General features: G+C 49.0%; 1 protein-coding gene across 8 annotated transcripts in view; it reads right to left on the reverse strand.

Annotated features, from left to right (window-relative positions):
* FAM107A (family with sequence similarity 107 member A) overlaps nt 1–17586 on the reverse strand; it is a 63573-nt gene that overhangs the window by 11466 nt on the left and 34521 nt on the right. For 3 of the 8 annotated variants that reach the window (XR_012431301.1, XM_005547500.4, XM_065540856.1), the window contains exon 1: nt 1385–1464. The exons of 1 other annotated variant lie outside the window; for it this stretch is intronic. Coding sequence is in view for 2 of the 7 variants with exons in the window: in XM_015446124.3 (XP_015301610.2) it covers nt 10935–11013 (79 nt within the window). In the remaining 5 variants the exon portion in view is untranslated. Of the gene's footprint in view, nt 1–1384; nt 1465–10934; nt 11046–13318; nt 13383–17586 lie in introns of those variants that run through there. 4 more of the 8 variants (XR_012431300.1, XM_005547499.4, XR_012431299.1 and 1 more) reach the window with 2 other exon arrangements.

A 17586-nucleotide genomic window follows, 5' to 3' on the forward strand; every position in this document is an offset into this window, starting at 1 on the left:
TTCAGAACACATTCAGGACCCTCTTGGTTCAGCATTTAATGGGATGGCAGGCAGAGGAGAAGAGAGGCTTTCAAAATAACGACTGGCAAACGAAAAAGAGGCATTCAGTAAAAGTGACAAGCATGGTCACTGGATTTCCTGACCCTTCTGGCTTTTTTCCTCTCCATGGGGAAAGTGCCTAATTGTATTTCACTGGCCAGTAGCCAAAGAACAGTGTATCTGGGAGCCACCTCCAGATCTCTCAGCAGCCTCTGGTCGATGCTCGGAAGCCCCCAGCAGAGCTGCTTGTCCATTTGGATGCAATGACTCAAGGCTGACTTCCTGAACATTTTGCCTTGGGTCCGTTGTAATTTCCTACCTTGGGAGAATGTTGGGTGGGCGTTTAGGATTTTGAATCAATTAAATAGCAGAGTCCAGGGCTAGACATGGAGGGTCCTTAGCAAGGTTAGTGGACAGCATTGTGCAGTTGATCTGGAACAAGCATCAGCAGACCTGGAATCCCTGCTGGCTCATTAGTGGCATGATGCCAGCCACTTTACCTGGCAGATGCCTCTGCAGGGAAAATTCCAGCAGGTACTTACCACCAACAGAACTAAGAGGGCCACTTAGGATCTAAGTCACCCAGAGATGCAGGTGTGGGGGCTGCCTTGAAGCTCGAAGTGACTTGAGTTTGGTAGCAGTTTCAAAAAGTGACACACCCAATCCTACAGCTCTTGATTTCTGGCCCAATCTCAGACTTGCCTTGTATTGCAAAGTCCTAAAGCCAAATTCACCAGAAAGGCAGGCCCTTCACACGTTAACCTGCATGCACTATGTGCCACGCACTGTGCTAAGCACCTAGCAGTCGTATCCCATGAAATATGAAATTCTTACGACAGACTGAGAAGGTGGGTACTGTCATTATCCTCTTTTTACAGTCAAGGAAACTGAAGTTCAGGGAAGTCATCTGATTTCTCCAAATCACCCAGCCGGTGAAAGAAAGAGCTCGAATCTGAGCCCAAGTTCTGACGCTGAAACCTGTGTTCTGTCGGTTGTGCCGAGAATTAAACCCCCATACTGTGTGATAGTTGACTTAGGTGAGGCTATATCATGCATTAATTCAGATTCACCTGAGGATGCAGCAGAAAAAGATCAACAAGAATGCAGCGCTATGCCTAGGGGCTCACTTCTTTGTCTCCTACCCTTTTCCGAAACCCAGGGTGCCGGGAGGCATCTCCCGTATCATTTTACAGATGCTGGGACATAGCCCAGGTACCTAAACTCAAAGCACTCGGGTCCACTGACAGCCCACTTCAGTGCACAGGGTCTGCCCTCCTTCCCTTCCACCTCCTCCCGAACAGCACCGCGCTCGACAGCGGGGGAAACAGAACAGAGATGGTCTTACTTCTCAGGTCGAGTCCTTGGGAAGGGAAGTCAGGAGCGTGTTGCTGGGTTCCTCACTCCACTGGGAAGTCCCAGACTAGCAAGGAGGGCTGCCTCTAGAGGGCGGTTCTTAAACCCCTGGGAACGGGAGGCTGCTGAAATGTGCCAACAAGTGAGACAGCCTTTGCATTCCTGTTTATTCTGGTATCAATAAAAAGGAACTGTTACTATAGTAACAGATATTTCACTTGGTACACGGCCACTTCCACGATGCGGAACATCATGTCCAAGCCACACGCTTGAGAGGCACAAATAAATACCCATTTTGTCAGATTGATGAGGAATAAGAAACACGCCAAGCTTTGTTCTGAGCAAGGCAGCTCACGTAAAGGAATTTCCCTTGTTTTTTATGGGAGGGTCAGGCAAGAGTGGATTCCAGCACTTCCCCATGGGAGGGGAAGCCAAGCTTCCTGCGGCAGTGGTGTGGATTCTTCAGGAGAAAATGGCTCTGGGGGGAAAGGGGTGGGGTGTAAAGGGAGGGGAAACTGCTCAGCATTGGGTCAGTTCTTGATTATCCACGAAAGGGTCAGAAACTCCGTACACAACATTTTCCTGATACCCCGAACGCCATCAGCACTTCACAGAGGAGCCAACAGGAGAGTGTAGGAGAGGGGAAGCACCGTGTCTGGGTCTCATCAGGCTCGAGTGTTGGCCCTGCCTCCAGCACCAGCCCCTTCAGCAGCCACTCAGTGTCTCTGTGTCTTGGTTTCTGTGTTTGTCAAACGTGGAGCATACCAGGGTGGTTGGGAGGTGACATGGATGAGATGACATTAGTGAAGCACACAGTCAAAGCTCAGCATATGGGACTTTTCTCCAGCAGAGACCTGGACTCTATGTGAACTGAGGCCAGAGCCCAGCATGGTGCATTTTGCCTGGCAGAATATGTGTTCCATAAGTAGTGGCTCAAAGAATGAACGTGTGAATGTAAAATATAAAAGTAGGCCAGGAATGGTGGCTTACACTTGTAATTCCAGCACTTTGGGAGGCCGAGGCAGGCAGATCACTTGAGGTCAGAAGTTTGAGACCAGCCTAGCCAACATGGTAAAACCCTGTCTCTGCTAAAAATACAAAAATTAGCCAGGCGTGGTGGCACACACCTGTAATCCCAGCTACCCGGGAGGCTGAGGCAGGACAATCGCTTGAACTTGGGAGGCGGAGTTTGCAGTGAGCCAAGATTGGGCCACTGCCCTCCAACCTGGGTGATGGAGCAAGACTGTCTCAAAAAAACCCGAAAAACAAACAAACAAACAAAAAAACCAAGAAAAGTAAAAAATGTATGTAGATCCTTAAGGCCAGCCTTGGGTGCTTATGGATAATGGAGGCATTCTCCTAATTTCAGAATCAACTTTCATTCGAAAAGCTAGAAGTGTTTTCTATTGTATAGTGTCATCCTAGTCCCCCATTGAGGAAGCTGGGGTCTACTAGTTGACCGGGCCTCCACCCCAACTTTACTTTCTCATGGAGTCTTGGTTGGCTGGAAGGCGATGAGGCCTAGGACATGCATCACAGGCGAATGGAGGCATTAACAATGCAACCTTGTGTCTTCTTAGGCCTATATTATTTGTGCATTTAACAAACATTTATTTAGTTCCTACTGTGTTCCTGGCACTGTTCTAAGTGCTGGGGGTACCATGTGAATGACACAGGTAATATCCCTGCCATCAGGGAACCTACCTGCAAGGGGGATACCCAGTAAAGAAGGAGACACTCAGGATGACGTCAGGCAGTGAGGAATGCCGTGATGAACGCAAGGCTGGGTGAGGTGAAAGGGGGTGGTGTTTTAGGGTAGCTGAATCACAAGGAGTCAGTTGTGTGAAGTCTGTATACACGGGAGAGTCTTTGTCAGGTGGGAAGAGCCAGTGGAAAGGCCCAGGCTGGGTGGATCCTGGTATGATGTAAAGGCAGGCTGGGCGCCATCTTGGGAGCGAGGGAGGTGAGAGACGGGTGGAGTGGGAGGGACAGAGCAGGCACGTCCAGGGAGTCTTGGCCACGCTGACCATTCTCGAACCACTTAAACTTAGAGGGTCTCAAATTCTTGGGTAAAAACAACTTTCTGGAAACAATGTGTGGTCCTTTTTGTTTCTTCTTCCCCAGTTCTGCATTTCTTGAGGCACTTTGAATGGTAGCCCCCTCAGCCTCCCACCCTGCTCTGCCTTAACTTCCGCAAACTCTCATGGTAGAAGAGGACAGCTAGATTCTTGTTCAAACCACTCTTTGCTGACCCTGGTTCCTTGCACACATTGTCCTGCTCTGCAAAGAAGTATTTTGAGTATTTCCTAGGGTCTTTGGTGGCTCAGATGAACCAGTCCCAGTGCCTTCTAACAGCTGGAGAGTAAGAAGGATCCTGGAGCAGGGGAACTTCTGACAGCTCCTGCTCATCCCTGGAGAAGACAGAAGCCTGTCACCTGGTACACTCCAGAGGAACACGCACCTGACAGCCAAGGAGAACTGGGCAGTAGTCCTTGGATGTTGGGCATCATTTTCCCTGGGCAGTTGGGAGTCACTCCCACAAAAGAGGGAAAAGAGTTTCTCCCACAAAAACTCTTTTCACAGCCCAACTTGTACACAAACCCATCAGACTGCTAGCCCCAGGGCAGGGGCCTACTATCTTCCTGTCCCAGTACTGAGGGGCTCGATAACTATTGTTAACCTGAAGACACCGAAAACCTTGACAGTGCTGAGCTTGTTACAGCACCATCTTGCTATGTGTCCATGTGCAGGTGCAACTGTATGTGAGATCAGCGGCCAACAACCACCCCTTCCCAGGCCACATTCCGTAAGTAAGAGGCTATGCTACACCCCGAGATGAGATGCAGCCAATAAACCTGTCTATGTATTGACCTGAAAAAGATGTCTTCTACATATTCAATGAAAAATCATATATAGTAGGATCTCTTTTCTTTTCAAGATAAAAAAAAGTTGGTATATACATAAAGAACCAGTGTGGAGGCAAATACACTAATCTGTTAGCAGAGGTCAACTCTAGATCAATGTATCTCAAATATTATTACTAGATGTCATTTGAAATGAGTGCTAAAAATGCTCTTGCCTAAATCCTCAGAACCTCTGAGGGAGGAACCTAGGAATCTGGATTTTTTTTTTTTTTTTTTGAGACAGAGTGTTACTCTGTTACCCAGGGTGAGTGCAATGGTGCCATAATGGCTCACTGCAGCCTTGACCTCCTGGGATCAAGCAAGCCTCCCACCTTAGTCTCCCAAGTAGCTGAGACTACAGACACATGCCACCATACCCGGCTAATTTTTTATTTTTCGTAGAAATGAGATCTCACTATATTGCCCAGGCTGGTCTTGAACTCTTGGCCTCAAGTGTTCCTCCTGCTTCAGCCTCCCAAAGTGCTAGGATCACAGGCATGAAGCCACCATGAAATCTGGATTTTTAACATACCCCTCTGGGGGTTCATTTATATTAAAGAGTTTGAGGAGCATTGTTCTACATCGTAAAATTACAGGCCCTTCTCCTTTGTCACTACATTTCTGTAATGTTTGTGGCGTTAAAAAAAAAAAGGCTCAAGCTTACATTACTTTTGTTATCAGAAAAAGACTCTAAGAATTAAAAATGCAAGAAAGAGCAACCTTTCCCAAACAACTGTAGTTAGTTAGGAATCACATCTGGCTCAGTTATGTCCATCTGAATATGGGAAAACAGAGGCCCTCTGAACAAACAAGCCTTTGAGGCGTTTACTCCAGGTAATTGCATAATTCAAGCCCCAGCCGCTGTCTCCTGCATCCTTCTGTGTGGTTTTCCCTGGAGGTCTTCCTATTCTTCCAAAAGGAAGGACTCAGGGAAGCCAGGGGTCTGGGGATCTGCATACTTGCTCAGCCCCCTGGTGTGCTGGGGCATGAAGGGGAAGCCCAGGGGCTGGGCACACCCCTCCCTGTCTTCCCTCCCATCCCTTTTAACTCTAATTTCTTGGGAACCAGAGGAACCCAAAGGAAGGGGGACAGGGAAGACCAGAGGAGGCAGTCCTGACAGGGAGGTGGAGAATTTTCCTGCATCTATAATGGGCTGGGCTGCAGTATGCAGAAAATAACCTCCCCAAACAGCTTTTCTTTCATTTCGGCCCCTTTCTCCAAGCCCATGGGCGCCTAGAAGAGCTTATCTGGGCCCACAAACATCAAACAAGAAGTTTCCATGGCAACTTAAAACTTCCTCCTCAACCCTGTATTCAGTCTAAATCTCCAAGGCGCCTTTTCAAGGCCTCAATGGGGTTTCTGAGCAGCCACCCACAAAACAGCCCTAGGATTAAACCGTGCCCCCTGCCTCTCAAACATGCTCTGCTGAAAGGACTCGGGGTGGGAGAAGAAGAAGCTGTACTGGCAGAAAGAACCTGTCATGGGATCCGTGGAGAGATTATAAAAGCAATGAGAGTCGCTTTTACAACAAGTTTGAACCGGGAAGAATTTACCCAGTCGAGGGATTTCAAGCGTGAAAGCAGGAAAGTGTGAGGGGGTGGGGATGAACTTAGAGTCTTGTTTCTGAAAGCTGGCTTTCCACCCAGCTGCAATTAGACATGGTTAATTTGGTCTCTTAGCTGCAGAAGGACCCTGGGGTACCTCCATCCCCAGTACATTTTAATTCCCGTGTAATCAGACAAGAAGCATAGTGAGTGAATCTATGGATGGTGAGAGGATGTGAGAGGGAGCATGTGTGTGTGTGTGTCTGTTTCTGTGTGTGTGTGTGCGTGCGCGTGCGCAGGAGAACCTGGGCAGACCACAGCTGTCAAACCAAGCAAACTTCATGATTCCTGGCAGCATAGTTGCTAGATGTACCAAATAAAAATGCCACACATCCAAGTTAAATTTGAATTTCTAATGAGCACCAAATAACTTTTTAGTATATTCCATGAAATAGCTGGAACATGCTTACACTAAAACATGATTTGTTGTTTCTCTGAGATTCAGATGGAACTGAGTGCCCTATATTTTATCTGGCAGCCCTACCTGGCAGAGGCAGGGGTGGAGGCTGCGTCCGCCCCTTTGGCTGCAGAGGAGAAGTATAGCTGCTGATGCGCACAGCTATACTTAGTGCAGAGAGATGTCCATAGTGCAGAGAGATGATTTCCTCCCTTCCAGGAACATGACCTGAGCTCCAGGTAGGATGCAGGTAACGCCCCTCAGGTGGACTTGAACTACTGGACTGTATTGCCTTCCAGGCATGGCCAAACAGGAATTATTCCACAGAGGTGACCCTTCTAACCCTGTGATTAAGAGCATGGACTCTGGTGCCAGCCCAGACCCCAGTGCATTGCTGGACAACTAGGTGACCTTCAACTCTCTGTTTCCTCCTCCCTAAAATAGGGCAGACATGTTTTTGAGGAACCAAGGAGTTATGTTCTGGAGAGCCCTTCACACTGTGGCTGCCACAGAGTCAGAGTCAGGGCTCTGTAAGTGGCAACTATTATTTTGATAACTCACTTAAGAGCATTCAAGTTCTTTTTTTTTTGTTGTTGTTGTTTGTTTTTTGAGACAGAGTCTTGCTCTGTTGCCAGGCTGGAGGGCAGTGGTGCAATCTCGGCTCACTGCAACCTCTTCCTCCCGGGTTCAAGCAATTCTCCCATCTCAGCCTCCCGAGTAACTGGCATTACAGGCACCTGCCATCACGCCTAGCTAATTTTTGTATTTTTGGTAGAGACAAGGTTTCACTATGTTGGCCAGGCTGGTCTCGAACACCTGACCTCAAGTGATCCACCTGCCTTGGCCTCCCAAAACGTTGGGATTACAGGCGTGAGCATTCAAGATTTTCATCCAACTGAAAAAAGTGGAATTAAAGACTAGAGTCAGAACAATCTCTACAGTGTAAAACACACACACACTATGCATAGCAAGGATTGGAAGGAGACATTTCCAAATGTTACCTGTGGCCGCCTGTGGTTAGTGGGATTATGTGTTAGGCCTCCTCCTCTTTAGTCTCAATTTCTTGAAGTATCTATGGTGAGCATGTCTTACTCTAATATTAAGACATTATTTTAGCTGGGCACGGTGGCTCATGCCTGTAATCCCAGCACTTTGGGAGGCTGAGGTGGGCAGATCACCTCAGGTCAGGAGTTCGAGACCAGCCTGACCAACATGGTGAAACCCTGTCTCTACTAAAAATACAAAATTAGCTGGGCATGGTGGCAGGCGCCTGTAATCCCAGCTACTCAGGAGACTGAGGCAGGAGAGTTGCTTGAACCCAGGAGGCAGAGGTTGCAGTGAGCCGAGATCATGCCATTGCACTCCAACCTGGGCAACAAGAGCAAAACTCTGTCTCAGAAAAAAAAAGAAAATAAACGAAATTATTTTGAAATACCTTGGGATAAACATTTTTCTTTTTCTTTTTTTTTTTTTTTTGAGATAGGGTTTTGATCTGTTGCCCAGGCTGGAGTGCAGTGGAGCAAACACAGCTCATGGCAGCCTCAACTCTCTGGGCTCAAGTGATCCTCCCACCTTAGCCTCCTGAGTAGCTAGGACCACAGGCATGCACCACCATGCTGGGCTAATTTTAAAAAATGTTTATAGAGACGAACTCTCACAATTTTGCCCAGGCTGGTCTCGAACTCCCAGCCTCAAGGCATGAGTTACCCAGTGTTATATTATCTGCTGTATGACTTGAGGCTACCGTTAATGAAAACAGCCTCTATTTTGGGTCTGAATCTGTAATGTCCTCCTTGGGAGCTTCTCAAGGAAAGGAAGCCCACCCCTTCACCACATGGCCAAATTGGCTCCTTACTCCCATTCTCACTTCCTACTGCTCCCTGTGTGGAGCAGCCAGAGAGCGGGTCCAGAGGCACACGGCCCTGGTTTGAATCTCAGCTTCACTCCCGATGAGTTGTATGACCTTAGACAAGTCATGTTACCATCTGAGCCTTGGTTTCCTCATGTTTCCAATAGCGGTTACCATTACTCTGCTCCCTGAGAGGAGGGGCAGATCTGTTTTGTTTATAAATACATCCCTTCACCTTGGAAACAGAGGCCAATAAATATTAGCTGGATGAATAAATGAATGAAGGGAGTTGATGAGATGGCAGATGTACAGCAGAGATGGGGTGACCGTGAGTGACTAACAATTATGAGTCATTACTGTGACTATGATCAGAAGGTGTGCAGACTTTGGCATGGATGGACCATAGTTTGAATGTGTTTTCTACCTCTTTGTGGGGTAGAAAATGTTCCTTAGCGGACCATGGGCAAGGTACTTAAGCTCTCTGGACCTCCGTCTCCTTATCTCTTAAATGGAGATGACAATTGGCAGTGTCCTTGTGAGGCAGGAGAATAGGGTCTAGAGGCAGGGAACATAAGGCCGCTTCACGGTGACTTCTCAGAACAGAACGAAATCAAATGGAAGCACTTCGGCTATGACAGGAAATATCCTCTCCATTTACATAGGGAGTGCACTCAGTAAATGATTATATAACTTCACTTCGTCCTCTTTGTCTACATAGGACGTACACTAAGTAACCAATGGAAACCTCTAGAGGATATTTAAACCCCAGAAAATTCTGTAACGGGGCTCTTGAGGCCCCACGCTCGGCCCCCCTCCCGCCTTGTGGAGTGTACTTTCATTTTCAATACATATTTGCTTTTGTTTATTCTTTCCTTGCTTTGTGCGTTTTGTCCAATTCTTTGTTCAAGACGCCAAGAACCTGGACACCGTCAACGGGTAACACTTGTAGAGTGGTGGAGGGAAGGAGCCAGGGCAGCCTGCGCAGCGGATACTAAGTGCTGGCCAGTGCAGCCTCCGTCCCTTTTCCCAGGCACCACTCCCTTCCTGCTCCTTACCCGGTAGGCTGCAGCCCTTGGAACCACTCCTACGTGTTTGCTATTCTGCGTGGGTTGATAGCTAAGAGGTGAGGGGGAACACAAGGCCTTCAGATTAGGGAGACCCCCTCCGCAGCTTTGTGAAACGATCAGAACTGGGTGGGGACACTTAGGGTGGCGTGCTTTGTGGGGAAATCGCCGGAGCAGGGATTTGAAATCAGATTCGTCTGAAGATAAAGCTTCTCCCTCTCTGCCTGCCCCGCCTCAGCCAGATTTGAGACCCTCCTTCAGGAAGGCGCCGCCAATCCTGAAGTTTGGACCAGTTCTTGCTTTGGGACTTGGATAACTGTGGTTCCAGTAACTGGGTGGCGGGATCTCCCCGAGGCGGGGCCTAAGCGAGAGGGGCGAGCAGTTCCAGACCTGGACGCGTAGGGCGCGGGGACAGGCACCGCCGCTGCAGACGCGGCAGCTGGTTTGCCTCGCGCTTTTAGCTCCACAGGGGTCGGCGGGCAGGCCCACGGGTAGCGCCAGCTCCTTGCCCAAGGCAGAGGGTAGCTGGCCCGTGAGTCCAAGTCCATTGACGCTTTGTAATCACGGACCCGCACGGTGCAGGATCCCAGCACGAGATAGCGTTTCACCTCCTCCAAACGTCTCTCTCCAAGGATACTCCGGAAGGAAATACCACAAATGCTTACTGGGGCTTTGCTTTCTCTTTTTTCCCCCTACATCCCTGTATTCTCCGAATTATTTGGACACTGGTCATACATTACGTTAACTTCATTTTTCTAAATAAAAAGGCCTCCTTTTCCTGAGTAGAAAAGCAACACGTGCTTACTGCAAACAAGCAAACAAAAAGATGGAAGAGGAAAAGCATCTGTCATCCAATCTCCAACCTTAAGAAATAAAACCACCCTGTGTTTCCTTCCAAATCGTTGCATGCACACATATAGAAAGGCAGTTGCTCTCGTAGCTCTCTTTCCCTTCTCCTCCCTTCCTATGTCATGCCTCACTGGACAGCAGACCTCCTTCAACCTTGCTGCCAGGCTCCTGCTTCTTTATGCCCCATTGCCTGCTACTCGGTCGTGCCCATTTTCCTCTCTCCTGGCCCAAACCTGCCGCGCCTACAGCCGCCTTCGCGCACTTGTGTGAGTCTCTGTTTAAGAGATCAGCCAGGAGGTGGAACCGCACAGGACTTCTGTAGTCAAGAAACTGTGTGTGCGTGTTCTCACACATAGGAAGAAAACAATGTATGTCATAGATCCCCAAAAGGATGAATGCAGGAAGAGGGAAGGAACAAAGGAAGGAAAGAAAGGCGGAAAGGAGGAAGGAAGAAAAAAAAAAGAAAAGTAATTAAAAAGAATGACGTGAGGATCGTTTGAGCCCAGGAGTTAGAGACCAGCCTGGACAGCACTAGAGAGACCCCGTCTCTACAAAAAATTTAAAAAATTAGCCGGGTGTAGTGGTGCGCACCTGTGGTCCCAGCTACTCAGGAGGCTGAGGCGGGAGGATCGCTTGAGCCCAGGAGTTGGAAGCTGCAGTGAGCTACGATTGCGCCACTGCACTCTAGCCTGGGAGAAAGAATGAGACCCTGTCACAAACAAGCAAGCAAGCAAAAAGAATGACGTAAGGTTAGGAAAGAAGCAGAGCAACGAAGCAGAGGCGCCCAGCGGCGGGCTGACCAGGGACTGAGCGCCGTGCACCGCCGAGCCCTCCTCGCGCTCTTCCCGCGGCGAGGGTGGCGTTGCTCCCACTTACCCGACCTGAGCAGCACAGCCCGGTAGAGTCCGGTGGCATCGGTGGGCCCCCGGGCCCACTCGCCCAACCTCTGCGCCATGCCCGCGCACCTCCTACTGCAGAGCCAGCACTGCGGGTCCCGGGAGCGCACAGCAAGAGCGTAGTCCGGAGCCCGAGCGCCTCCGCGACGGTGACGCGGCTCCAAGGCCCAAACCCCGCCGAGGGTCAGGTTACGGCGGCGGGCGAGGAGATGCCGCCGGGGGGAAGGAGGGGGGCAGGGGCCAGGGCAGGTGTCCGCGCCCAGGTAGCAGGCAGGGCGCAGGTGAACGTCTGCAGTGAGGACTCCTAGCCCCGAGGTTCCAGGGCCGAGGCGAGAACACAGTGTCCTGACTTCCAGGATCGGTCTCCCGCCTACTCTTCTCCTTTCTTTGGCCACCGGCCTCGTTGATGCTACCAGCATGGGGTTCTGAAGCGCCATACCTGGGATTAGGTCCCACCACCACCATTTAATAGCTGTGTGACCCCACGATTTAGTTACCTAGCCTTGCAGAAACTCAGTTTCCTCATCTGTAAAATGGGGATAACCAGAGTACTTTTCTCACATGGTTGTGAGGTTAATCAGCTTAGAGTGTGTGTGTGTGTGTGTGTGTGTGTGTGTGTGTGTGTGTGTGTGTATGTGTAGTCCAGAACAGAGGCTGGTGCAGAACAAACACTATACAGTATATACTGGTACTTTAAAACATGTCCCAACTATCATGGGGTGGGTGGCACTGAGAGGCAGGGTCTTCGCTGGGTGCGAAGGCTGAGGGCGGAGGTCTATGGAATTCCACCAGGTTGCTTTCTCTGGCTTTGTGGAGTGTCTGTAACAATCAGAGATGAGTGGGCCAATCAGGTCTAAAGGTGGGAGGTGCCAAGCTCACCAGGGGGCTTCAGGAGATACAAGAAGCTGGCAATTTTGAGGATCTATTCTGTGTCTGGTGCTGAGTTTCTTCTAAAATAAAAATTCATGTTAATTGTGTGCTTCATGTTCTGTTTCATTTAATCTTCATAATCCTATGAAGCAGGGTCTATTAACATTGCAAATGAGAGAAAACGGAGACTCAGAGGGGTGATGCAACTTCTCTGAAGTCACACAGTGTGGGACTGGGATACCTGAATGCGGGTGGTCGGACTACAGACCTTGGCCACCTGCTCCTTTTCCTTTCTGTTATCTCATTCACTCGTCACAACAGCCCTGAAGGGTGGGATTCCCTCCAGTTTACAGGTGAGGTCTTTGAGGCTCAGGGAGGTGAGGTGGCTTGCCCGTGTGTGCCCAACCAAGACCCAATCCAGTTCTCTGCCCACAAAACTTATGCCCCTGAAATCTAGTGACTCCTGGAGCTGTCCAGGGTACTGGATGGCCTCTGTTCAAGACTGTGTCTGAAAGGTTCAGGGAATCTTGAGCTGGCTGTTGGGGTCTTGGCTGCCTGTTACCAGTCTTGGTACCTTCAAGGCCAACTGTTGGCCAAGCTCTCTTTGGTTGGCCCATGGCCACTGCCCAGACCCAGCTTCTGCTCTGACTCAGGGGTCCTGTACCTCTCTGCTCCCCAGACACCATCCAGTGTCCTGAAGGCCCATCTGCCACATCTCAGACACCAGTCAGGGGCCCAAGGTGACACTTGATCTTCGGGGGCCTCACTGATTGGTCAGATTGATTGTGTCTGTCATCAACAACCCGCCTTCAGGAGTGCCAGGCATGATTCCAGATATTTGGCGTTCACTACCTTATATCCTTTCTTCAGAGGATGAAATTATATCCAATTTACAGTTCACCTCATTTAATCCACTCGATAGCTCTTTGATCAAGCTATGGTTCTTTCTTTCTTCTTTCTTTCTTTCTTTCTTTCTTTCTTTCTTTCTTTCTTTCTTTCTTTCGATGGCTCACCACAACCTCCACCTCCTGGGTTCAAGCTATTCTCCTGCTTCAGCCTCCTGAGTAGCTGGGATTACAGGTGCATGCCACCACATCCAGCTAATTTTGTATTTTTAGTAGAGATGGGGTTTCCCCATGTTGGCCAGGCTGGTCTCGAACTCCTGACCTCAGGTGATCCCCCTGCCCTGGCCTCCCAAAGTGCTGGGATTACAGGCATGAGTCACTACGCCTGGCCTCAAGCAATGGTTATGCCCCTTTTACAGTTAAGGAAATAAGGCTCAAGTGACATGCTCAAGATCACATAATGAGTTGGTAGTGGAGCCAGAATTTGAACCCAGATGGTGCCAGAACTTTTGCTGCAAGGGGGAAACCAAAACAGCTGTGGAGCAAAGTGGGACTCAGGGAAATTGTGGCTATGGGATGTGCTTTTGTGGAGCATGCTGAAGGGATGGACTCTGGCCGCACCTAGGAATTCTAGGTGGGTCTGACTTACCTGAGCCATTTCGTCTTTGCTTCTCATTTTCACTATGAAATCTGGCCTGAGGAGAGTATGTTTTCTGTAAACAGAAAGAAAGTAGGTGGAGGTGAGGACCCTTGGTTCTTTGGCAGAGGGAGGGGTGATGGGATATTCACAATGTATTTGAGTCTTTTGACGACTCAAGGCACTGGTCAGGGTCAAAGTCCTCTCCAGAGAAAGAAATTATCATAGTCTTTGGAATGGATGTATGTGTGTGTATGTGTGTGTGCCCACGTGTGTATTTATGAGACACATGCTCTTTTTTAAAAAATGAACTTTATTATTTTTTAAAATAGTTTTAGATTTAGGGAAAAGTTAAGAAGATAGTACAGACAGTTATCTTATACCCCACACCCAGTTTCCCTGTTATTAACACCTTACATGTATGCAGCTGTACATGTGAGTTGTATGGTGCATTTGTTACAATTAATAGACCATATTGATGCATTATTATTAACTAAAGTTTATACTTTATTCAGATTTCCCGAGTTTTTACCTAATGTCTCTTTTCTGTTCCAGAATCCCTCCAGAATACTACGTAACATTCAGTCATCATGTCCCCTCTGGCTGCTTTGGCTGTGACAGTTTCTCAGACTTTCCTTGTTTTGGATGACTTGCACAGTTTCTAAGAGCCCTGAGGCCCATGTTCTTTTAGGTCAAGCTCATGCCCATGCCGTTCCTTCCGCCTGGACTGCCTTCTTCCTACCTTCCTGGCAAAGTCCTCATTCTTCAGGGATCAAGTCAGAAGGCTCCAGGACTTGGTCCTTAGGCCCAGTTCTCGGACATCTTCTCTTGTCTCTCTACACTCTCAGGGCTTTAAAGAGAACTCTAAGCCAATATTCCCCTAATGTATTATATATTTTCAATCTAGACCATGCTTCTGAGCTTTGACCTTGTCCAATCAACTACTTGACATCTTCACTTGAAAGTCTAATAAACACCTGAAACTCATCATGGCCCAAACAGAACTCTTGACACCCAAGCCTCCAACCTGTGCCTCCCCTGTCTGCCCCATCTCAGCACATGGCTCTACTCTGACTCTGTTGCTCAGACCAGGAGCCTGGGAGTCTTCCTTGCCCTGTCTTCCTGCAACCTCATAGTCGTCTGATCTCCCAGACCTGGTGAGTCCGCCTTCTAGTGAATTTCTGGAGTCCATCCACTTCTCCCAGGCCTCCATGCCACCACCCTAGCCTGGGTACAACTGAATACAGCAGTAAATTGTTTTCTGTATTAGTCAGTTTTCACACTGCTATAAAGATACTGCCTGAGACTGGGTAATTTATAAACAAAGAGGTTTAACTGGCTCACAGTTCCAAATGGCTGGAGAGGCTCCAGGAAACTTACAATTATGGTGAAAAGCGAAGGGGAAGTAAGGAACATTTTACATGGCAGCAGGAGAGACAGAGAGAGAGCATGTGCAAGGAAGTGCCACACTTTAAAGCCATCAGCTCTTGTGAGAACTCACTCACTGTCACGAGAACAGCATGGGGGAATCTGCCCCCATGACCTAAACACCTCCCACTAGGTCCCTCCCTCGACATGTGGGGATTACAATTTGAGATGAGATTTGGGTGGGGACACAGAGCCAAACCATATAACTCTCCTTCAAGTCGTTCTCCACAAAGACTCAAGTGTGAGCTATTAAAGCATAACTCAGATCCTGATTCTGCCTTCCTTGGAACCCTTCTGCGTCATGTCTTCCCTTTGCACTGGGGACTCAAACCCACATGCCTTCCCCAGGCCTACAAGGCTTCTGCAGCCTGGCGCTTCCCTGCCAGCCTCTCAAATTCCATCTGTTTGTTCCTTCCACTGTGCAAGGGCCTGGATGCCTCATTGAATACAACAAAGGTCCCTGTCCTTGCGGCGTTCACATTCACATTCTAGCGTGGGAGAGAGACAATAATCACGATGAATAAGTAAGGTAGACAGTGTGGAAGGAGACCAGAGAGACTTGGGAAAAAAGGAAGTGGAGAGGAGGGAAAGAGGGTGGCTGGTGGCAAGTGGGGACCACCTGTGGTCATAAGTAGATGCTCAAATGGGTCTCAGTGGGAAGATGAAACATGGACACAGACTTGAAAGAAGCTGGGAGTTAGCCAAGTGGACATCCTGGGGCAGAGTCAGCAGTTACTGCAAAGGTTCCGAGCTGGGCTGTGCCTGGCATATTCAGGAGCAGCAAGGAGGTCAGGGTGGTTGAAGTGGAGGGAACACAGGGGCAGTTACATGAGAGAAGATCAGTGAGGAGACAGGGGCCAACTTCCCCCACGCCTCATACTCCAACCACTGAGAACTCTCTGGGTTCCCTGAAAGCCATGGCTTCTCTCACCTGCCAGCTTCTGCAGGAACTATTCCCTTCACCTGGGAAGCTCCCCCATTCTGCCTGGCTCACTCCTTCTCATCCTTTAGGTCTTGGCAGAAATGCTACTTCCTCAGGGAGGTCCCCCTCAACCATGTGCTTCTGTAGCACTCAGACTTCCCCTATGTTAATACTTCCCACTGAATTATGACTCTTTCAGCCCCGCTTCCTTCACCACACTGGACTTGCCTTGAAAAGGAATTGGGTCCTATTCACAGCTGTCTCCCCAGGGCCCAGCCTGGAGCTGTGCTTGGAGTGGACACTCAGCAAAGATTTATTGAGGGAATGAATGAATCAGTGAATGAGGGAATGCAGCCACATAAAGGCCTCTGCGCTGTATGATAAAGTGGGTAATTTCCCAGAGAGTGAGCCAGGGCCAGAACCAGGAGAGGCCTCAGCTGTGGCGTGCTCAGGGATGATCAGGGTGAACAGAATTGCCTGGGGTCCTGTTGTTTCCCCTGGGGGTTCCAATTTTGAACTCCACCACCAAGGAGGGGATGGAAGAGGGAGAGGGAGAGTGTTTGTGGTTTGAAGTATCTTTTGTGCTTTTTTTTTTTTTTTTTGAGATGGAGTCTCGCTCATCACCCAGGCTGGAATACAGTGGCGCGATCTCGACTCACTGCAGTCTCCACCTCCCAGGTTCAAGTGATTCTCCTGCCTCAGCCTCCCGAGTAGCTGGGACTACAGGCGCCCACCACCACATCTGGCTAATTTTTTGTATTTTTAGTAGAGACGGGGTTTCACCATGTTAGCCAGGATGGTCTTGATCTCTTGACCTCGTGATCCGCCCGCCTTGGCCTCCCAAAGTGCTGAGATTACAGGTGTGAGCCACCGCGCCTGACCTCTTTTGTGTTTTTTAATGAAAGGATTAAGGGAAGAAGTAACCTCATCTGTGGAAGAAAATTTCAGGACATAGAAAAAGGACCCAGTCTAGAGAGTCCAGAGGGGATCTGAGCTGCTGCTCATCTCTCTCCACACAGACCTGGGAAGGTGGACTGGATCCAAGGGCAACATCAGCATCACAAAGCCAGAATTTCAGAAGGAGCAGTTCCCAGAACTGGAGTTCAAAGAAATGTCACTTGCCTCAGGGATTTGCCCCTGCCCAGAACTGGCAAATTGACTTTACTCACATGCCCTGATCAGGAAACTAAAATACCTCTTGGTCTGGGTAGACACTTTCACTGGATCGGTAGAGGACTTTCCCACTGGGTCTGACAGAAGGTCATTTCTTCCCTTCTGTCAGACATAATTCCTTGGTTTGGCCTTCCCACCTCTATACAGTCTGATAATGGACCGGCCTTTATTAGTCAAATCACCCAAGCAGTTTCTCAGGCTCTTGGTATTCAGTGGAATCTTCGTACCCCTTACCGTCCTCAATCTTCAGGAAGGGTAGAACGGACTAATGGTCTTTTAAGGACATACCTCACCAATCTCAGCCTCCAGCTTAAAAAGGACTAGACAGTACTTTTACCTTTTGCCCTTCTCAGAATTAGAGCCTGTCCTCAAGATGCTACAGGGTACAGTCCATTTGAACATTTATATGGATGCACTTTCTTGCTTGGCCCCAACCTTGTCCCAGATACCAGCCTCCAGGCGACTATCTTCCAGTCCTCCAGCAGGCTAGACAGGAAATTCGCCAAGATGCTAATCTTCTATTGCCTACTCCAGATTCCCAGCCATATGAAGACACCCAAGCTGGATGATCAGTTCTTGTTAAGAATCTGACCCCTCAAACTCTACAACCTCGATGGACCAGACCCTACTTAGTCATCTATAGTATCCCAACTGCCATCCGCCTGCTGGACCCTCCCCATTGGGTTCACCATTCTAGAATAAAGCTGTGTCCATTGGACAGCCAGCCTGATCTCTCCTCTTCCTCTTGGAAGTCACA

Source organism: Macaca fascicularis, chromosome 2 (assembly GCF_037993035.2).
Source record: "Macaca fascicularis isolate 582-1 chromosome 2, T2T-MFA8v1.1".
In the NCBI taxonomy this organism is placed as follows: domain Eukaryota; kingdom Metazoa; phylum Chordata; class Mammalia; order Primates; family Cercopithecidae; genus Macaca; species Macaca fascicularis.